At 42.5% G+C, this 23070-nt stretch overlaps 2 protein-coding genes across 2 annotated transcripts; one reads left to right on the top strand and one right to left on the bottom strand.

Annotated features, from left to right (window-relative positions):
* Positions 1 to 2210: 2210 nt before the first annotated feature.
* On the top strand, positions 2211 to 19352 carry LOC118431465 (nose resistant to fluoxetine protein 6-like). Its single transcript, XM_035842706.1, has 16 exons — positions 2211 to 2551; positions 8223 to 8386; positions 9040 to 9118; positions 9437 to 9536; positions 9645 to 9741; positions 9894 to 9948; positions 10149 to 10316; positions 11098 to 11191; positions 12119 to 12220; positions 13191 to 13359; positions 13715 to 13794; positions 14152 to 14253; positions 14483 to 14591; positions 14831 to 15029; positions 15988 to 16130; positions 18328 to 19352. The coding sequence occupies exons 1-16, from the start codon at positions 2257 to 2259 to the stop codon at positions 18436 to 18438; spliced, it is 2067 nt and encodes a 688-aa protein (XP_035698599.1). The 5' UTR covers positions 2211 to 2256; the 3' UTR covers positions 18439 to 19352.
* Positions 18579 to 21576, bottom strand: LOC118431428 (protein rolling stone-like). Its single transcript, XM_035842658.1, has 2 exons — positions 21382 to 21576; positions 18579 to 20876 (listed from the first exon to the last, which is right to left on the bottom strand). The coding sequence occupies exons 1-2, from the start codon at positions 21469 to 21471 to the stop codon at positions 19977 to 19979; spliced, it is 990 nt and encodes a 329-aa protein (XP_035698551.1). The 5' UTR covers positions 21472 to 21576; the 3' UTR covers positions 18579 to 19976.
* Positions 21577 to 23070: the final 1494 nt, after the last annotated feature.

The following is a 23070-nucleotide window of genomic DNA, read 5'->3' as shown; positions in this document are numbered from 1 at the left end:
AAAAGTTACCCTCAAATGCTACTTACCCTCTGCATCAATTAATGCATTTCGTCAATCCTATATGGCTAGGGACTTGACGATATTTAAGTGAGAAGGGCCGGCATTGAAACGTTTTTTGGCCTGAGAGTAGGGCCATCGAAAACTTTTTGAGCCGAGGAAGGGCCATCGAAAAAAAATGGCATTAGGGAACTAGGTTTACAAGCAAATTGTGCCCCTTGAATGCGAAGTTTCAGATGGTCAAGATTTCACATTTTTCTCTGGACGTCCGGGATCCCTTGTAAAGTGTTGTTTGTACTGAACTGTCCGAACATACATCGCCGTGATTCTAGAAAAGTTAACAGTTTTAGTAAGCATTGCAAGACGCTTCGTTTGATCCATGACGGAATTAAACGTTGACGAATATACATGTTTTTGACAAGCAAATTGCAATGCTAGTATGGATTGTCAGGCGGCGCTGTTGATCGGTGACCATGGTCATCGCAGAAGATCATACCTCCCTGACTGTTTATTAAGCTGTTTACTTCTTATGAGTTCCTTGGGTTCAAAATGAATATTTATCGTCTACAGTACGTCGTTTCTTAGGTAATGAATACTATTCAATTCACACAATCTCATGAACACAAAGACACAGGTACAAGTTTATTTGCCCTTGGTGCTGAACACCACATCCGCCAAACACAAAAAATGAATCTTTATCGTCTACAGTACGTCGTTTCTTAGGTAATGAATACTATTGAATTCACACAATCCCATGCGCACAAAGACACAGGTACAAGTTTATTTGCCCTTGGTGCTGAACACCACATCCGCCAAACACAAAAAATGAATCTTTATCGTCTACAGTACGTCGTTTCTTAGGTAATGAATACTACATGAATTCACACAATCCCATGCGCACAAAGACACAGGTACAGGTTTATTTGCCCTTGGTGCTGAACACCACATCCGCCAAACACAAAAAAACACCTGTTTTGTAGTGCTACAGTTTCCAGTTTCTCTGCCTACCAGTAGCCTACTTTGTCAATGTGAGACTTTTCTACTTGCACAATGTGTGTCATTTTGGAGGAGAAGATTATATTACAAAACTGATGTAAACTTTGGAAATGAGGATCTTATTTGCATAAGTAAAGAGAAACCTTGAAGTTCATAATTCAACAGTTGTCAAGAATCTTAGCTAAATACAAAATAATTGGATTAACGCTAGTTGACCTTTATCCGCAGGGTAACCTATATACGTTGCTTTAGGAAACGGGTATTTAGGGATATCAAGTCGACGGACGATAGTTTCAAACTACAATAGTTTCAACATATCAACGCTAGTTCACCTTTATTAGTGGGGTAAGCTATATCCGTTATTTTCTTAAGCAGTGTATTTAGAGCTATCATGCCAACGAAATGAGTTCGAACTGCTATATTTCGAAAAAGAATTACAGTATGAACAGCCGTCCGTCGACTTGATACCCCTAAATGTGCTGTTTGAAGAACAACGGATAAAGGTTACCCCACGGACAAAGGTGAACTAGCGTTACAACAGGAAACCAACGTCTGTCGACTTGATATCCCTTAATACCGTGTGGGACTGATGATAATGGATGTAGGATAGCCAAACATTTTCGGGAAAAAATTCATCGACCTTTGCATTGATAGTGAAATATGAATACAAAACGGAATATTCCATGGAAGTAGCTTCGGATTTGGTCACATCCGTTGTACAATCGCAAACTAAGGGCAGTGTGAAAAACATCCATGTCAGTTGTTAGAATAAGTAACTCAGTGTTGAAATGACATAGTTATCTTCATGTACGGAAAACAGACCTTTGGTATACATACATGTACACAGTAAAGACCAAACGGCTGGGTCAGCAGTTTGGGTAGTTGTACCTATTCAGACATTCGCACGGGGGTTTCTAGGTACAAATTTATCACTAAAGGAATAAAGCTTAGTTAACGTTACATGGGTTCCACTGGGGCTATCGACCATTTCTTACATGGGTTCGCTGTCTGAAAACCTAAGCAACTTTTGTCCAAGGCGTACATGTAACGAATTGCATATCTTTACCTCCATAAACAAGTGCCCCCAATTAACCTACATCTCACTTCGCAAAATGTCATCAGGGCGTATCTCTGTTTGCGTAACTACGCCAGTCTGCTGATCTGGTATCAAATTTGTTTCAACCCTCTGGATCTTATTTGCATCGCGCCAGGCTGTGGTGACGAAGTGCCGCTCACGGGTGCTCTGCTTATACGAACAGAACCATGAGGCTGTTGCTGTACATTTGTCTTTGTTCGGCTGTATTTGCCATAGCCAGGTCCCAGGCAGTATGGAACCAGGGTGTTCTCGACGCCTCGGCCCAGTTATTGGCTTCCTTATTCGGCTCGAAAGGGCCTCTTCAGCAGAATCTTGCCGACACCGTCCGCGATTCGCGCACCGAAAACGGGACTGATATCTCCATCACCGCCCAACCCACCGCCAACATCAGCCAACAGTGTCAGAAGGATCTTGCACAGTACAATGCAGACCTGTCCCAAGGGAAGATGTATGCCCTGAAAAGTGAGTGAGCTCCACATATATGCTGATGAATACTTCGTCAATTTAGTATCTGCTTCTCTCTAAATATAAGACGTAGGTCTAAATGTTGGACACAGACTGATACGTTGCGGTTCATTGTAGTCTCCAAGTAGACCCTACGGTGCCTTAGAAATAGTATCAAAGCTGGCAAGGGACTTAGTGTAGCGGCACCAGGTGCCCGTTTGACTCCCTTTGGCCGGCTATCTCCCTTTGGCCGGCTTTACTCCTTTGCCAGCTTTGATACTATCTATTTAGGCATCGTAGGGTCTGCTTGCTCCGGATCCGGTGCCCGTTTGACTCCCTTTGGCCGGCTATATCCCTTTGGCCGGCTATACTCCTTTGCCAGCTTTGATACTACAGTCAAACCTGCCCAAGACGACCACCCGGGGGACCAGAAAAAAGCGGTCGATTTGGACAGGTGGTCGCTGAGAAGAGTATCGACTCAAAACATGCCCGATGCAAAGTATAAATGGTTTCCGTTGTGTTTAATGCCAAATAGCAAGCACACTGCACGCACGCAAAGAAGAGAGGTCTTTAATGTTAAATACAACACACACACTGTAAACTGTAAATCTAACCCCAAAATCCGACGCAAATTGGCCGATTTCGGCACAAAATCGCGCTAGTTATCATTAAAAGAAAAATGAAAACCTCAAATTTGAAAATGATGCGGTCGTTATGGGTCCCAATTTGGGCCGGTCGCGGTCGCGTTGGCCAGGTGGTCGTTGAGAAAAGGTGGTCGCTAGGGCAGGTTTGACTGTATCTCTTTAGGCATCGTAGGGTCTGCTTGCTCCGGTGCCCGTTTGACTCCCTTTGGCTGGCTATCTCCCTTTGGCCGGCTATACTCCTTTGCCAGCTTTGATACTATCTCTTCAGGCATCGTAGGGTCTGCTTGGAGACTAGGTTCATTGGGATACAAGTCTCAGCGTTCAGTTCAGTTCATTCTCGACTCGGGTGCCAGCGGATGCTGCTGTTTCAGACATCTCTGTCTAGATGGCCGTCAGCACTCGTTCAAATGTCCTGGAACATTCTAAGCTACATGAACCATGTTTTGAAAACATGTACGTCTGTCTAATCCTACTTGGCGCCAGCTACAGTCATAGTGAAAATATTAAGAAAAAGGCGGTAATATCTAAAGACGTCAGGCATTGAGGACCGGTACATCATAGATAGCCCTTATAGTTAGCCCTTTAGTTGGACATGGCTTTCGTGTAAGTCAGCGCTAAGGATTTGAGTGGCATGAAGGGAGAGAATATGAAACCATCCCGAATGTTGCGGAACGATCTTTGTCGTTGGAATGAAAATCGTCCTTTGTCATGTAGCCTGTAGGATTGCTTTAAGGTGTAATTTTATAACTTTATGTTTGATATATGCTCAGGTGTAATTATACCTGCGATTGACTTCATACAGCGCCGATTTATACACATGTCAGTTACTTTATTTAGGTCACTTTAAATCCTCATAATCACGCACGCGCCTTCAAGGAAATGGAGCTATGCACGACAAACATACTACCTGATCTTTGCCTGATGGCTTATATAAGACAGGGGGCACAATGACTCGGCAAACTTCTTCAAAATGTGTTGCCTTTACATACTAGGGCTGTCTCTGCCTTTGTATAACTTGTTTCTGTACCTGTATCTGTATCTATATAGCCGGTATAACCGCCCTTCGGCGTAACACACCAGCTTCTGTATCTGTGTCTATATAGCCGGTATAACCGCCGTTTGGCGTAACACACCAGCTTCTGTATCTGTGTCTATATAGCCGGTATAACCGCCGTTTGGCGTAACATACCAGCTTCGCAGGCACGCGGTGCGGCAGCAGCTGGTTATATTACACTGAACGATCCATCACACCTAACTTTTGCACATCTATCTGCAAGCGTTCTTTAAAACTATCCAGATATGATGCCCCTACTGTGCTTAGTGATAACAAATTCTACTCTCGAATGCATCCACTGTTTGATACATGATTAGGTGTAATTATGTATGCGATCGACTTAATCCACCACACTTTTATGCAATATTTACACATACCAGTTCCTTCATCCAGGTCACTCAAGTGTGCTACATACTACCTGATCTTTGATCGATGCATGGTTTATGTAAGACAGGACACAGGGGGAACAATGACTCGGCAAACCTCTTCAACATCTGTTGCCTGTACATACCATCCTCCTACGCACGGTTCCCAACGGCTAGCTAACTGCCTATTGGGGCCCTGCTATCTCATGGCCTACCAACGGTTACTATGGTTGTCGCCACAAACCAGCTGTCAACCAATCAGAGAATAGGCATTTCTTGGGCTTTCTGTTTACGAAAGCCATCTCGCAAAGGCCGCTGGGAAGCTATCAGCCAATCATGTTACGTCTTACATAGCACCATCCTCCTGCGCCCGATCCCCAACGGCTGACTGCCCATATAAGGGTAAGCTCATTAATATTTATAAGCAGGGTGGCTAGGAACTGGTCTGGGTGCGTCAGATAGCAGAGGTGACCCCAAGGAGTTTCGACACGACTGTGGTCCCACTGCGTAGGAGAATGGTACATATCAGGGCTATCTCCATCTTAAATATTTAACGGTATGCCGAAACGGAGAGGGTATAAGAAACCATCCCGAATGTTGCGGGACTGTATTGTATACATTGTACCGTGTACGATCGTTGCGCAATAAAGTTCTATAAAAACGACGGAGCAAAGATCAGGTAATATGCCGTAACATACCAGGTTTGTACAGAAGAGTACAAGCTGCATATCCGGCCAGATTTGGTCGATATTCTTTTTTACAATTTACACCGAACCCATTACTCTTTTCGATTATTGTAATGGGTTCTTTTACGACCTCGAGATGTAGCTTTTCTCAAACACAGGACCTCCATTTAATGCCCTATCCAAGGGACGTCCCTCAATAACTAGATATAGGTACTCATTCACACCTTAGTAAAGTGAGGAAAGTCGTGTGAAGTGCCTTTCTCAAGGGCACAAGGTCGGTGCCACATCAGCGGATTTGAACCCAGGACCTCTGGGAAAAGGGCCACTGATACTATCTCTTTAGGCACCGTAGGGTCTGCTTGCTCCGGTGCCCGTTTGGCTTCCTTTGGCCGGCTATCTCCCTTTGGCCGGCTTTACTCCTTTGATAGCTTTGATACTATCTCTTTAGGCACCGTAGGGTCTGCTTGGAGACTAGGTTCATTGGGATACAAGTCTCAGCGTTCAGTTCATTCTCGACTCGGGTGCCAGCGGATGCTGCTGTTTCAGACATCTCTGTCTAGCATGCCCGTCAGCACTCGTTCAAATGTCCTGAGAACATTCTAAGCTACATGAACCAGGTTTTGAAAACATGTACGTCTGTCTAATCCTACTTGGTGCCAGCTACAGTCATAGTGAAAATATTAAGAAAAAGGCGGTAATATCTAAAGACGTCAGGCATTGAGGACCGGTACATCATAGTTAGCCCTTATAGTTAGCCCTTTAGTTGGACATGGCTTTCGTGTAAGTCAGCGCTAAGGATTTGAGTGGCATGAAGGGAGAGGATATGAAACCATCCCGAATGTTGCGGAACGATCTTTGTCGTTGGAATGAAAATCGTCCTTTGTCATGTAGCCTGTAGGATTGCTTTAAGGTGTAATTTTATAACTTTATGTTTGATATATGCTCAGGTGTAATTATACCTGCGATTGACTTCATACAGCGCCGATTTATACACATGTCAGTTACTTTATTTAGGTCACTTTAAATCGTCATAATCACGCACGCGCCTTCAAGTAAGTGGAGCTATGCAAGACAAACATACTACCTGATCTTTGCCCGATGGCTTATATAAGACAGGGGGCACAATGACTCGGCAAACTTCTTCAAAATTTGTTGCCTTTACATACTAGGGCTGTCTCTGCCTTTGTATAACTTGTTTCTGTACCTGTATCTGTATCTATATAGCCGGTATAACCGCCCTTCGGCGTAACACACCAGCTTCTGTATAGATCTGTATCTATATAGCCGGTATAACCGCCATTTGGCGTAACATACCAGCTTCGCAGGCACGAGGTGCGGCAGCAGCTGGTTATATTACTGAACGATCCATCACACCTAACTTTTGCACATCTATCTGCGAGCGTTCTTTAAAACTATCCAGATATGATGCCCCTACTGTGCTTGGTGATAACAAATTCCACTCTCGAATGCATCCACTGTTTGATACATGATTAGGTGTAATTATGTATGCGATCGACTTAATCCACCACACTTTTATGCAATATTTACACATACCAGTTACTTCATCCAGGTCACTCAAGTGTGCTACATACTACCTGATCTTTGATCGATGCATGGTTTATGTAAGACAGGACACAGGGGGAGCAATGACTCGGCAAACCTCTTCAACATCTGTTGCCTGTACATACCATCCTCCTACGCACGGTTCCCAACGGCTAGCTAACTGCCTATTGGGGCCCTGCTATCTCATGGCCTACCAACGGTTACTATGGTTGTCGCCACAAACCAGCTGTCAACCAATCAGAGAATAGGCATTTCTTGGGCTTTCTGTTTACGAAAGCCATCTCGCAAAGGCCGCTGGGAAGCTATCAGCCAATCATGTTACGTCTTACATAGCACCATCCTCCTGCGCCCGATCCCCAACGGCTGACTGCCCATATAAGGGTAAGCTCATTAATATTTATAAGCAGGGTGGCTAGGAACTGGTCTGGGTGCGTCAGATAGCAGAGGTGACCCCAAGGATTTTCGACACGACTGTGGTCCCACTGCGTAGGAGAATGGTACATATCAGGGCTACCTCCATCTTTAAATATTTAACGGTATGCCGAAACGGAGAGGGTATAAGAAACCATCCCGAATGTTGCGGGACTGTATGTGTATACATTGTACCGTGTACGATCGTTGCGCAATAAAGTTCTATAAAAACGACGGAGCAAAGATCAGGTAATATGCCGTAACATACCAGGTTTGTACAGAAGAGTACAAGCTGCATATCCGGTCAGATTTGGTCGATATTCTTTTTTACAACTTACACCGAACCCATTACTCTTTTCGATTATTGTAATGGGTTCTTTTACGACCTCGAGATGTAGCTTTTCTCAAACACAGGACCTCCATTTAATGCCCTATCCAAGGGACGTCCCTCAATAACTAGATATAGGTACTCGTTCACACCTTAGTAAAGTGAGGAAAGTCGTGTAAAGTGCCCTTCTCAAGGGCACAAGGTCGGTGACACATCAACGGATTTGAACCCATGACCTCTGGGGAAAGGGCCACGCGACCCCACGCTTGTTTTCTCTCTTATATAAAAAATACGGGTCAAAGATCCTGTAGTCTGTTTGGTTTTACAGTTAAATTTGCTCCGTTTATCAGAAGGGGCGTGAGTATGAAGATAACGTTGTTGACTGTACATACCAGGGCTGGCTCCATCTTTAAATGTATTCATTTTTCTCTGTCCCACTCATTGTTTGCAATCCCATGTTGCTAGTTTTTGTCGTTACATCCATGACCTAGCTTTCGAAACTACAATTTTCATGTCATGAGCTTCAGATTGTATTTGACAGACGGAATGAATTCGTTTCCATCCCAACAATCAGAAGACTGTCCTGGTACATGGGTTAATTTGTAGGGCGAAATGATGGCATCTCCTCTCTTTAACAGTGCTGGACGCGGGTGGAAAACCACCGAGCGGAATCTTGGGCGGAAACCTGGCCTGGACCGGTAGCTACTACCAGTGCGTGAATATCACGAGGAAAGGGTTCAACATCACCTTCGATGGGAAGTTCTACATGACTACATTAGTACCTGTTCAACAGACAACACAGGTGAGTTCTACATGACTACATTAGTATACCTGTTCAACAGACAACACAGGTGTGTAAAAGTCGCAGTGGTTGACAAAATGCCTTTATAAATGAAGTTGCATGCAGATGTCACATTTTTTCACATGAATTGAAAATTCAAATCTCTCTTATGAATTATTTTCATCTTTAATTCAAGCACTTGACCCATATCAAATGACAACAGTAGATATAGAAATATACAATACAAGAATACAAATACATACACAGTAAAATATCGAGTAGGATCTTAGCCAAGATGTTTGTAGATAAGACTGATACAATGTCTCCAGGAGGTACTGTCGTTGGAGGCGTCTGAACTACCGGGTGATGATGATGATGTATATTTTCAGAGGCGGAGATGCTCTGTACGAATGCGTGTGTTACATTTTTCTCCAAGCTTAAAAAGTGTCTACCTCACACGAAACAAATGAAACAATTCTAACTCATGCTAGTCTCCAAACAGACCCTACGGTGCCTAAAGAGATAGTATCAAAGCTGGCAAAGGAGTATAGCCGGCCAAATGGAGATAGCCGGCCAAAGGGAGTCAAACGGGCACCACTATACCAGCTTTGATACTATTTCTAAGGCACCGTAGGGTCTGCTTGGAGACTAAACTCATGCTGCTGTTTTAATAGGGCGGAGGCGAGTTAACGGTGGCCGTCTGCGTGCCCAGTTCCTGTAGCCAACAAGACGTCATTGAAAGACTGGACGGTGGTACGCCTGGCTTCGAATCTCGCTCATACTTTATAAAGCTGTCGATAGAACGTGTAAAAAACGTGCCCAATTCTTGATCATGCACTTTTCAACCTGACCCCACCTCGTCCCATCCTCATCTTGCGGGTCAGGGACTATTGTCGCTTCCAGCATAATCTTTCAATGTTAAATATTCAATCTTAGCAATTATTTAGCAAATACTGACGACCAATGCAGATGATTCAAGTATAGGCTAGACTGAATCTTTTAAAATTTAGTCGTTTTGGCTTCAAACTAGTCACTCAAGACCAAGACAAGCATCTTTGTTGTTTTTTCCAGGTATCTACTGGCGTGCCCTTATCCAGCAGGGGATGCTGGAAGTGACGTCAGCCGTTTCCCAGGAATCCCTGCCAATCCAGAATGTCACTATCGCTGGGATGTGAGTAGATACTGTTTGTACTTGGCTAAGGGCAAATGCCTACGATTTAAGCTGTTTTCCAGCATACTATCATAAAACTAATGCTTGTCTCCTCTGCTCTGTGTACAGCTGTATCTGCGGCGTCATCCTTCTCCTCCTTGTGATCGGCACCATCTATGACGTCACCGTCCACCAACCACGAATGATGGCCACGAAAGGGCAGAAGGTAAGAAGACATCGCAGAAGCATCGAATTCATGAAACTAAAAAAACGCATTTGCCCGTATCAAGTTCAATTAGAACAGTTAGATGAACATTGCATATTGTTCGTAAGGCTGCACTGACGGTGATCATGACGTCTGTTGACGTAATTTTGCAGGAGAATGACGGCACCCCCCTGACTCCACCTGACGAAGAGACCTCAGTGGCAACAGGTCGGAATGAAATTGACATATTTTTTTTTCAACCATTTTATGATCGTCTACATTTTTTAAAGCAAAAAAAAAAAACAGAAGTAAGTCGAGATCATATCCAAGGATTTCACATGGCTAGCCATCAAACAATTATATCATGAGCGTGATATCACTTGTTAGGCTTTGTTGTGTCAAAGTTTGAACTGCTCCTTTTTCTATAGGCATCGCCGGCCGTATCATCCTGAGCTTCTCCGTCTACACCAACATCGGAAAGCTCCTCAGCACCAAACAGGCACCCGGCAGCATCAAGTGTCTGAACGGCATCCGATTCTTGAGTATGAGCTGGATCATCCTGGGGCACACTTATCAAATTGCTATACCGAGTTTTGGTAGGTAGCCTGTCGTATTCAGTAGTGTAACAGTGGGGTGGGGGTCTCAAGTAGTGCTAACTGACCATATCCAAACGCCTGTCAGGGTCAGTCAGTTACGCTACTTGTGTTGTGATCTTGAGGACCCGGGTTCGATTCCCGGGTCGGTCAGGATATTTGTATACATTGTTTCTTTCTGTTCTACTCGCCCCTCTTGTTGTTTCAGTACAAAACTCGACAATCATTTTCAACGCAACGTTAACTACAAAGGCTTTCGAGCTTTTCATGTCCGCGACGGCTTTGCACTATAAAAACACTTCGGCTAGTTAAACAATCTGGTATCAGTCTGCCACTGACTGCCATACCGTTTACGTGGGTGTTGGGTTGGCCTAAGACGCCGCATAGTATCGAATAGTCTCTCTTCAAAATACTTAAAAATATAACATTATAAACAATAGACAAGGAATTTCAGCTAAACAGGAAGACTAGAAATTGAAACCGCCACGATAGCCGGGAAAACAGCCTTGTAGGGAAATGTTGGCTTGTTGTAACTGTAACTTTGAGTCTGGTCTCCAAGATTGCAAAGAAGGCACCACAATTACAAGGTCTCCTTTTTTTCTTAGAAGAAATGGAAAGTTACTTGTTATTGAGCTGTGAGCGCTAGGTCAAATCGGCGCGTGTGCTTGCGGTTTGTGTGTGTGCCATATCAAGTACTGGTATGCGTGTGTAGCATATAAATCCCCGCAGTACATAAATTTACCTATCTAGAATGTATGATTATGTTTATTATGTGCTCTTTCAGACAACTCGTTGCAGTTCTCGGAGGCCCGGCAAGCATTTGCATTTCAAGCCGTCAATAATTCCTCCGTTTCTGTGGACTCCTTCTTTTTCATCAGGTAACGTAACCATTTTATCAATGGACCCTGGTTCAGGTACATGTTTCAAAAAGTATCATGTTAGGTCATCAGTGTTGGTAGTAATCATAGCACAAAGCTAAACTTTCTTCCAACACAAAAGTACACACACAGATCAAATTTTAACGACCAACGACGTATCCGGAATGTCAGATGTTAATAGGATCACGTGTCCGTAACTCCTGCGAGTTTCCTTTCTGAAGTGATTGGTCATCAGTATTGATCCTGAAGGAAGCGACAATGGTCGTTGAAAATTTGATCCGTGTATACTTTTGTGTTAGAAGAAAGATTAGCTTTTTTCTATGTTTCAAAAATGTTGAGATAGCTTTGTTCTCAGTCAGTCAGTCATAGTCATACGGTGTATTACAGCACCGTTGGGGTTATACCGCCCGTTACGGGGTCGCATACCCTTTCTTCTAGCTGAATACAAGACGGGGATGCACCAAGTCTCCCGTCCGGGGTGAATGATGTAAATCGCCTTGTGGCTGATACGGTATGGAGGTTCGCCAGGCCTTCATCTGGGTGATTTGAAGTGAATCACCAACTCCAGACAGAAGAATTTGCTCGATCGCACACCGCACCATCGCACGTGTGGGGGTTCTTTAACGTGCATGGGGTGTGCGACGTGACTCTTCCCATACACCCTATCCGAGGGACGGCCCTAGCCGAAGCTAGGTACTCATTTTCACCTGAGTAAAGTGAGGAAAGTCGTGTAAAGTGCCTTTCCCAATGGCACAAGATCGGTAACATGGCAGCCGGATTCGAACCTGCGACCTCTCGGTCACGGGCCGAACACACTGCCGCTGCGCTACGCAGTCCCGTAGCTTTGTTCAAAATGTTGCTTTCGAAATCCATTTGTACGCTACAATGAGGCAATGGCTCACCGAATTTTCAAATCTTCCCCACCAGTGGGCTCCTGATGTCATACCTTCTACTCAAGAGGATACAGAAGAGCAAAGAAGATGGCAAATCAGTTCCCTATGGGATGATGTATCTCCACAGGTATTTGAGGTATGTTCCAAGGGTTATTTTGAAGCACGATGCACAGCAGATGAAAACACGATTTTAAGAAAACAACCTCAAAACTAGATCTCTTCATACCCGTGGTAGGACTTTGAAGTACGTGTGAACTAAGACACTTTCGTTGTTTCTCCTGTAAACACAAGTATCGTATAGTTCAATGATCTGCCTTTGAAAACTTATTTTCTGTTACCTAAAACCGTACTGCCGGGAGGATTCTACCAACTATATATATATATATATATATATATATATATATATATATATATATATATATATATATATATATATACATACGCTACATCAAAAGAAGCTGGGGACTGCATGAACCGCCAGTAATATGAATAAAATGTTATATAAGGACTAGTCTGTTAATGAAGGTTAGACATCCGGCTGCAGGTACACGATATATGTCTATCTCTACGTATCTACCTCTAATCCCTTGACGTCCAGGTCGTTGCGGTGTGTGTATGTGTGTGTGTGAGGGGGTGGGGGGTGCAAGGTAGACATGAAGCTGGAGAGCTGTTTCCAGGCCCTTCGAATTCTTTCTCTTGCCAGGGTCAGCCTTTCCTGTAGATTGAGGTAGGTCCATTCTGCGATGTTGTCCTGTCAGTTCTCTCTCCATCTCTACAACAGGATATAAATTTGATATCTACTTCCGGACGTTTCGAATGACATCCATTACTAGCCGAAGGAATGTGCTGTAACACACATTCGCTTAATTCCACCAGGTGCCATAATACCGCCACCTAAAAAAACGTTGTTATAGAGATCTTCTCAAGATTGTCTTCAACACCTTAATATCTCATTTGTATTACATTTGTGATATTTAACATTCGGTGTTCCAGACAATCTTGGGAAAACCTCTATTCTAACGTTTTTAAAGGTGGCGGTATTTTGGCACCTGGTGGAACTATGATAGTTGACGGTAACACACTTGCTTTCCTTCTGCCACCCTCAGGTTGACACCTACTTACATGTTCGTCCTGATGCTGTACGTGTGGGTGATTCCCCCCATGTTCTCTGGGCCCACCTGGTCCCAAGCTCCTAACGCATTGGACGCAGACTGTCCGGGCTGGTGGTGGGCGAACCCACTGTACATCAACAACTTGATCAACCCTGATGACGTGGTAAGCACACGTCTGTTCTCTGTTTTGTTTTAAAACACCGAATATGGTGTACAAGTCAAAGGGAGAAAATAATTTATTTATATTATTTAGTGCTTGAACCACATATACAACACAGTCTCTCTCTCTTTCTCTCTCTCTCTTTCTCTCTCTGTCTCTCTGTCTCTCTCTCTCTCTCTTCCTCTCTCTCTCTCTCTCTCGAAGATAACTCACTGAAATTAACGTTTTAAATGTACGATGCTGATGCTGTATTGTTCTTTAAGGTACCTGTATTATGATTTAACACTCTTGATTATTCAAAGTGTCTTTATAATAAAATAATCGTATAATAGATAACTTTGTATCTCTCTATATATAGTGTATGAGCTGGTCCTGGTACTTGGCCAATGATATGCAGTTCTTCGCCATCGGAGTTCCTCTCGTCTACATACTTTACAGGTGTGTTAACCTTGCACCTCATTGCAAACAAGAGTTCGGAGATCTCGTACCTCCACAAAAATATGAAAAGCTTGTCAACACCTTATGTAAATCTCTTTTTACATGATCCATGCATGGTGGTTTTCACGGTTAACTTACCTACATATGTCAGAACCATGAAATTGCAATCATTTGCCACTACGAAACAATAACATTTGCAGTAAGTATGTACTTGGCCGTTATTTGTGTCTGTAAAGTTGCACCTGACCTAAAATACATATGATACAGGTATATAGAAAGCACGAAAATTTTAGGAATGACTCATTAATCATGCAAGTTTAGGACACATTGATCCATGATACACCTGCTTCCTTCCAGATGGCAGATATTCGGGATGGCCGTGCAGCTGGCCATTCTATTGGCCAGCTTCCTCACGACTGCAGGGATCACCTTGTACTTTGAGATGGAAGCACCGCTTGGGTAAGGATTGATCAATATCCCTGATATGGCAGACAATGCTGTCATAGTCAAGTATAGAGAGAGAGAAAGAGAGAGAGACAGGCAGAGAGACACAGGGAGAGAGGGATAAGGGTAGATAGCATACTGTCATGTGGATCTTTTGTATTTACCTTAACATTGCTGTCGACGATTTCGCAAAAAGTTCTATTGTTATCATTAATACCTTCTTGTATATGTATTTGATATCCAGGGACGGTAGGTACTATTTCAGGCCGTACTGCCGTATCGGACCATACCTGGTTGGACTTGCTGTTGGCTGGCTGATGGTCAAGATCAAAGGGAAGCAAACAAGGAGCGTGGTGAGTCAAAAATGTTTATAAATTGTACCATTCTTCTAAAACATTGAATGAATGAATGAATGAATGGTTGAATGAATGAATGGTTGAATGAACAAAATGACTGATTGACTGGACGATACTTGACCTAGCTCAGACAAAAACAAGAAATAGTCATTCCTTTAAGCACCAACGTTTTCTGTGCACCAATGATGGCATTTACTACTGTTCATAATGACGAATTCCACGCCTTTCCGCACCAGACCGTGAGCCTGCTGATGATTCTTGGTTGGCTCGTTGCTGCTGCCTCTGCTGTGGCTGTGTTGTACCCAACGCACGGCCAGTACCTCGGCGCGACTCTCCACACGCTGTCCGCGAATGCGCTGTACCTGACTGTCCACCGTACCGTCTGGGCCATGGCGCTTGCATGGGTGGTTGTCGCGTGTCATTATGGATACGGAGGTACAAACATTAAGTCGGCACAAAAAGTTTGGAATATTATATTTCCGTTGTTTCTGCATCAATTTTAATGTGTTATATATTAATAGAAAGCGTGTGTGATTTCCTTCCATATGGTATCAAACTTCTTATGATTATAAATTCCCGGAACGAGCACTAGAGCTACTTACGTCGGTGGGTCACGAAAAAAAAAGTGCCCAAATTTCAATGTTTGTGTTCAACTCTTTTTTATCCTGCTGGTATGGGGGCGGTGTCAAGGATTCAATCTATCCTTTTTTCACGCAATCTTTGGTATACAGAACATCTAAGTTTATCTTTAACATTTGATAAGAGTATATGAGCCGAGTTAGTTCGAATTCTTGCCTGCATTTGTCATGTAGCAACCGCTGTCGTTTTGAATCACAAACAGGCAATGATACGTGATGTTTCAAGTTAAGTTAATTGTTATATATCAGTACAATTTGACATATGAATTTTTGGATGATTCCATCTCTAGCGCGACAGCTGTTTCCGTTATTGCAGTACTTTTAAACTGTCCTTTACTCTTTGTCAAACAGTACGTCAGAGCAGTGCTCAAGCATCATCCGGATACTATCCTCATTTTATGAGGTGCACTCTCTGAAGGTATCATATAATTATAAATGTTGTACGCAGAAATACAACATAACTCCCTGCTGAATTGGACTACTAGTTCCCATGGACCAAGTCCCATGATAAACTTACATTCAACACAAAGGTATACACGGATCAAATTAACACCACTGTCGCCTTCTTCAGGATCATCACTATTGGTATTGATCATTATTGGTTCTAACGAAGGCGACAGTGGTAGTTGAAAATTTGATCCGTGTATACCTTTGTGTTGGAAGAAAGTTTAGCATTGCACTATGATTACTACCTACACAGATGAGCTTCCGTGATAATTCTTATTGACCGCTGTGATGTATTCTGCTCACTACAGGAGTGGTGAACACCATCCTCTCCTGGGACGGCTGGGTGCCCCTGAGCCGACTGACCTTCTGCACCTACCTCATGCATGTTCCCGTGGTGTTTGCTTTCTACTTCACCATGGAGGTGCCCATCCACTACAGCACTTTCACTATGGTACGTTAGTGTACAATTCTGTAAAAACAAAAACAAGAAGTTTTTTTGGCGACGCCTCAGGGGCGAGCCCAATGATATATATTATGTTCAGTCTGCAGTCTCTGCACAAATTCTAGGAATTGTACAGGCATGTTTCCACAGGCATGCTACGCATGTTTCCACAGGCATGTATGGAATGTTAGCCTCAATGAATGTGAAATGGAATTTGGGTCAAGTCCCAGGATCAGGGGGATGGTTGGGCCGGCTGAGCTCAGGTCAACTGATAGGAAGCTGTGATCAGGGGGATGGTTGGGTCAACTCAGGTCAACTGATCTTGTTACATTTTTATTCACAAATCATAAAGTACAGAACATTGAAAGCTATTCACCTAGACAGTTGTATCACTAGACAAATTATACACACCTAAAAACAATCATTATGAAATATTTACACTAACATTCTCTTACCATTTTACACAATGGTCTACCTTTACTCAACCATCTAGACACATGCAATACTATATACTATAACACATTTATATATTGTTGCAGGGGCCATTCACACTGGCTTTTTTGGGTAGGGTTGCTCCCTAGGACTTTTTAACAGGGCTGTTTTATCCCACTGGATTTTCCCTAGGACTTTTGTGCAGGGTTTTCATTCCCTGGTTTTCAATTTTACAAATATCACAAATTAACATTTGTCATTTACTCAACCATTCCCATAAGCAACAAAATCAGAAGTCTTACAAAGACAAAAACGAAAAATTACAAATATAAACACATCAAATATAAGTAACACACGTTACACATAAAGATCTCACTATCTTAATAATATTAACAAACTCACAAAAACATCAGAACTCGCAATGTTTACAAATACAACACACAAAACATCAGAACTTGCAATGTTTACAAATACAACTCACAAAAACATCAGAACTTGCAATGTTTACAAATACAACACACAAAACATCAGAACTTGCAATGTTTACAAATACAACACACAAAACATCAGAACTTGCAATGTTTACAAATACAACTCACAAAAACATCAGAACTTGCAATGTTTACAAATACAACACACAAAACATCAGAACTTGCAATGTTTACAAATACAACACACAAAACATCAGAACTTGCAATGTTTACAAATACAACCCACAAAACATCAGAACTTGCAATGTTTACAAATACAACTCACAAAAACATCAGAACTTGCAATGTTCAAATACAACATTAGCTTACACAAACCTAAACATCGGAACATGGGAACACAACACACGAACGTCTAAAAGCTTATACATGAATAATTGAGCATCATATCAGTATTACAGACAAGAAATTAACAAATAAAAAATCAAAACATTCCTACAGCAATCATACAAAATAAAAACAAAACACAGACATTAAGACTTACAAAGCACATCAGTTTAACAAAAATCCGAATATAAGTGATGGGTTTACTAAAAAAAGACATGATCAGCTTTGCCAAACTAAAGAGCAAACAAGAAGAAAGCATAAAAATATGTACCTCTTACAATCTGGAATCCTGGTAATCCACCAGCGGGTCAATCGTCGAATTTTCCACAACATTCTTGGTGAAATGAAATAGACAAAAACCGGTCCATCCGACAAACTAGCGAAACTTGAATAGCCTTTAGCGGGCTCCGTGGATGACTGGTTGAATAGTAGAGATTGGACGAATAGAGGAAATAGAATACTAGGGCAGTCAGTCGGCAAGATGAGTCAATGCTCCCATAGCAATACTATTTGCTCTATTTGTTCAAGTTCTATTATTTTTATTTTTTTTATTCACATTTCTTTAAAGAGAATGAGACGGAAAGCAGACCCTGCTTATCGAGGTCTTCTCCTCATGTACATAAACAAAATAAGGACATACATACGTATACATGGCTACATAACAAAGTCAAGAGATAATGATAACGACGTGAAATAAAACAACAAGAAATCAAATAACAAAGTGACGTGTAGCTGGCATACAAACGTAGAAGTAATCAAATAAGGTTATAATTCAACTAAAACAACCTGTCTATTCAACACAAGACATAACTACATTCTATTATTTGACCAGCGATCCGCGGAGCCTGGTAGAGGCTAGGACTTGAATATCTCCGAAAATGCTCTTTTGCAAACCTTTGTCTCTTCTCTCATAAACATCGGTTAGCTGACTTTTAACATCCCTTTGAATTTTTTTTCAGATCTACTTCTTCTTGGGGCACTTGGCTCTATCCTTCGGTATGGGCTTCCTGGTGTCTGTGGCGGTGGAGTCACCACTGATGGGGGTGGAGAAAGTCGTCTTCAAGAAATAGGACAGAACTTTAGAATACTCCAAGCACGAAGGACAGGCAACCTATGCCTAAACTTCCTTCGTATATCTGATGGTGTAATTGATATACTTATGATAAGGATTGGACATGAGGAAATAAATGCACTGTAGATTTGCATGTAGTTGAAATGATATTGAATGAAAATTTTTCTTTAATTCAGCAGCTTCTGTTGAAGTACATATCATATACAGTATGCCTCCCTAAATGTCCATGGTAAATTTTGGTTAAAATGATTATAGTATAGTAATTTTAGTAAAGTGCAATGGAAGAGTAGTATATTATTACACAATTTAACATTAGTGAAATTGTTATCCTCTTATAAATCCTAATTGATATCAGCCTACACCTCGTCTATGGCTAAACAGTCCTATGGAAGAATGACAGTATCTGTATCTGTATCTGAATATCAAGAGGAACATATCACTTGTTGGACAAGCTACCTTTACCCAATCATCTAGGCACATGTAATACTATATACTATAACCCATTTACATATTGTTGCAGGGGCCATTCCCACTGGCTTTTTTTGGCTAGGGTTTTCTCCCTAGGAGGGGGTGTGCTATCCCCTGTGAAATAGCAAGAGGAACATACCACTTGTAGGACAAGCACAATTTGTACGACAATAAGCGAAGACGCAAAACCTCAATAGGGGTCTGACGAACAATCACAAGGGATGCCTTACCCCGTCCACGCGCCCATTTACAGAATTGACGTGTAACACATTGTAGAGATGTACTGGTTATGTAACTTGGCTTTCTTGTCGACTCATATCAGATTGATAGTTTCTCAATTAAACCAGTTTCACTCGTGACACCATCAAATACTTTACTCAATCTCTTTCATTACTTGATCATCGAGTTAGAGCACAGGCAAAGTTCCAGCAATTTGCTGCCATTATTCTCTGCGTTATCTCTATATATGTTTCCCTTTAGACATACAGCAGTACTTGGCCTGTTGCACATTTAACTATCTTGGGTACCATCCTAGTTAAATTACTGAGACTGCCATTTTCTCTCCCTACCAACATGATCCGAAGTGTGCAACGTATCTAATATGAAAGTTTAAAATATATCTACTTTTATCTATTTATAGAATTTTCAGACAATTAGGTGGCCCATTCAATACCACCGAATTGATTTTCTACGGGACCGAATACACGAAGCAATATAAAAATAATAAACCTCACCAAGAAATTTAACAAAGAAAAACTTGTAACAACTTGTAAATTACTTGACACGGAAAGTTGTAACATGATTAATATAAGTAGCAGAATGTATATATATATAAATAATAATCATAAATAATATCATATATAAACATATTGCATTAAAACATAAATTATGCAAAAGCCAAAGAAGTGCTAGCCCTTTGCAATAGGCAAAGGCCAGTTGGGCAGCCCTGGGTGTGCGTGCGTGCTGAACAGCCAAGCCAATAAATAGATAAATGAATAAATAAATAGATAAACAAATAAAGCAAATAACAAACGTAATCGCTACTCATTACCGGTCCAAGTGGACATTTTAAAGTGCAGTGCATTCTATGGAAGTCAGGGTTCCTGAACGACACGTGGAGTTTGCATGGTTTTCAAGGCCAGTATCAACAGAACCAGTAACGTTAACATTCTGACTATCACCTGGAGGACGCCACTGCAATAACCGCACCAAACTCTCGCGAGCCAGAGCGAGAGCGAAGACGACACAGTGACATAATGGCATTGCTACTACAACACTCAGTACAGCTACAATGACGGCTAGAACAGGATTCCCTCCATAGTCAAGGTAGGGGTATATAAAGGGAAGGTTATCCTCTCCCCTCCCACCTGCAGCCCAGTAGACGACAGTAAAGAGAATGTACACAGCCCCAAAGGTCAAAGGGTAAACAAAATGCAGCAGTCGACATGGGAAACCACTAACCATTACGTCTATCACTATGGTGACAGAATTAATGGCGTGCATAAGGATGCTAACATCGCTACTGTCACCTCCTATCAGTGCCCAGAACAAAATCGTGATGTGTATCCCTTCGCTAAAGGCGACGTTGTACAACACCCAGCTGAGTTTGTAGAACCATGGTATAGGTAGGGGTTGGCTGGAGTCCTGGCCGATGCTCTCTTGTGCTGCTGCGTTACTACCTGTGGTTGTGGGTGAAATGGTAGGTCCCGTATCCATGACGTCGTCAGACGACTCGTCAGATGTTGCTCCACGCTGCGAACGAGAGTTGAAGTAGTCAGCCAGGCAGAGTAACGCGTTCAGTGCGGTGTGGAGTGTGAGACTAATGTAGGCCCAGTCTGTCAGGTATATCAGATTCAGCGGTTGGAAACCGCCCAGGGCTCCGCGTAGGCCGACGTAAATAACGACATGGTACAAGCATACCGCAAGTCTATACAGCAAGAATGGTAGCTGGTTTTGGTTACTCAGCCACTGAAAACAAAGAAATAAGAGCGTGGGAAAGAATCCAAGTTGACCTAAAAATTTTACGTGTGTCTGTGTGTGTCCGTGTGTGTCACGTGTGTGCTTTTGTCTGTGTGTGTGTCCGCGTGTGCTGGTATGTGTCCGTGTGTGTCTGTGTGTGTATCTTTGTGTGCCTGTGTGTGTCCGCGTGTGTCTGTGTGTCTACGTGTGCCTATGTGTCAGTGTGTGCCTACCTGTGTCCACGTGTACCTGTGTGTGTCAGTGTGTGCCTCTGTGTGTCCTTGTGTGACTGTGTGTGTTTGACCTACGTCATGGTCTCTCTCTCTCTTTCTATCTCTCTCAGTTCAGTTCAGTTCAGTTCACCTTCTCAGTGAAGTTTCATAACTGTTTGAATAGTTCGTTGCATATCAGAACGGCTAACACATGCTAAAGGAAACAAACTAAATGGCCTACAAGTACATGTATTCCCTATGGTCACTCTCAAACCATATCTCGGCAAAACTAGTAAGCTCACCGGCGTTCTGGTGAACACGTGCAGGTCGTTGTACGTCAGCCCAAACGATTTCAGGCGAAATTCGCTTCTCATTCGCTGTCCACAAGTCATCTTGGCGACTGTACAGAGCACGATTGTAGGGTGCTTGTTTGTTAGTGTTCATTCCGCTCTTGTAATGTTGAAAAAACTGTGTGTCATGTGACAGCGAAGCGTAACGAATACGGTCTCAACTCTGGTATGTGACCTGCTAAATGGTCTCTTTCTATATCACTCCGAGTGTAGACCCTGAAAAAATCCTGGCTAAAAAGTAATTGCCCTGGGTATTTATATCGTGTGTTTGGATATATAATGAATTCTCTTTCATCGCTCCACCTGGTGTGAAAAGGATTTGAGATGAAAGCTTGTGTATTTCTGTCATTGTTGCGTAGGAAAGTTTCGTAATGCGAACTATTGTCGGACGTGTACATTTTTTGGTCCTGAGTGCTGCGGTCAGGCGACGGAGACCGAAAAGTGCTTCAAGCGTATATTGGGTAATTGCAGTGTGAAATGTGATAAATATTATTCGTCCGTTAAGCTAAGGGCACAACCCACCGTACGTGCAAATACGTGCTGTCTACGTGCCAAAACGTGGGCAATCTTATGGGATCCGTAAGTGGTAAGTACCGCCTCCGTACGAACTCGTAGGGAATCCGACGGATTTTGGAGCACGCAGACACGCCGTAGAACTTAACGTGCAGGCAAAACGTTGTGTGCCATCGGGCTGCGGATCGCCCCCCGCGGCCGTAGGTGTCAGTACGGGCGATGCGCCTGCCCTGTACAGCCTGAACGTTTCCAGAAATACGTGGCGGACGTGGCCTCTCAAAAAAAAAAAAAAACGTACGGATAAATTGCACGTACGGCGGGTTGTGCCCTTAGCTTTAGACTTCGGTGACATTTTTTTATTGACTTACGAGAATGTGTGCTCACCATATAGAAGATTCGTATTAACACTTAAATCAATGGTTCCGTCTAATTGAGACCTAATAGCCAGTCGGACCGGCAAATGTCTAATCGCTGAACATGCCAGCAACAAATACAACTAACAAGTGGACATCATCGTGTTACTTTAACGTGAGCTCGGTTTTTAGTGGGAATTTTTTTTTTAATCTATCATAAAACCTATTCAGCTGAAGATGGAGAAACCTTTGGGTTCCGTCTTGCTGTATATTTCCTACGGTTTCTCTCTCACGGCAACAAGTGAATCAAATACCGATGTTTGTAGACGATGATCAAACGTTATAAGAAGGTCTATTTAATGATTTAATTTCTTTGACATGCATGCTGACTGCATACAAGATACAGGAGAAAAGGAACTACATTGTACAAAATATCATAGACGAAGGCAGCGGGACTTAAATTACAGCTATGCTTTATTAGTAGTAGTCCAAACAAAAGTAACGGTTGGTATATAAAAAACAACATCATTATCTTTGTAGGTAGTACGGCCTAAATGGTAGATGATATTTATTTTCTAACATTTTGTCTGGGCCTGATGTTTCTATCGAAAGTTGACCTACTACTGAAATCAAATATTATAAAAGTCAAATAAAGAATGTTATATCATACCTGTGACGCGAAAACGTTCTATACAGGCGTTCCGGACCGTGTGATTAAAAGACGTATCACACAAGCTTCGAAGTTGCATCACACGGGCTTCCATCGATTAAATAC

The sequence above is a fragment of the Branchiostoma floridae genome, chromosome 15 (assembly GCF_000003815.2).
Source record: "Branchiostoma floridae strain S238N-H82 chromosome 15, Bfl_VNyyK, whole genome shotgun sequence".
NCBI classification, from domain to species: Eukaryota; Metazoa; Chordata; class Leptocardii; order Amphioxiformes; family Branchiostomatidae; genus Branchiostoma; species Branchiostoma floridae.
The sequence above is the reverse complement of the archived record's forward strand: the minus strand, read 5'-3'. Positions and strand labels throughout refer to the sequence as shown.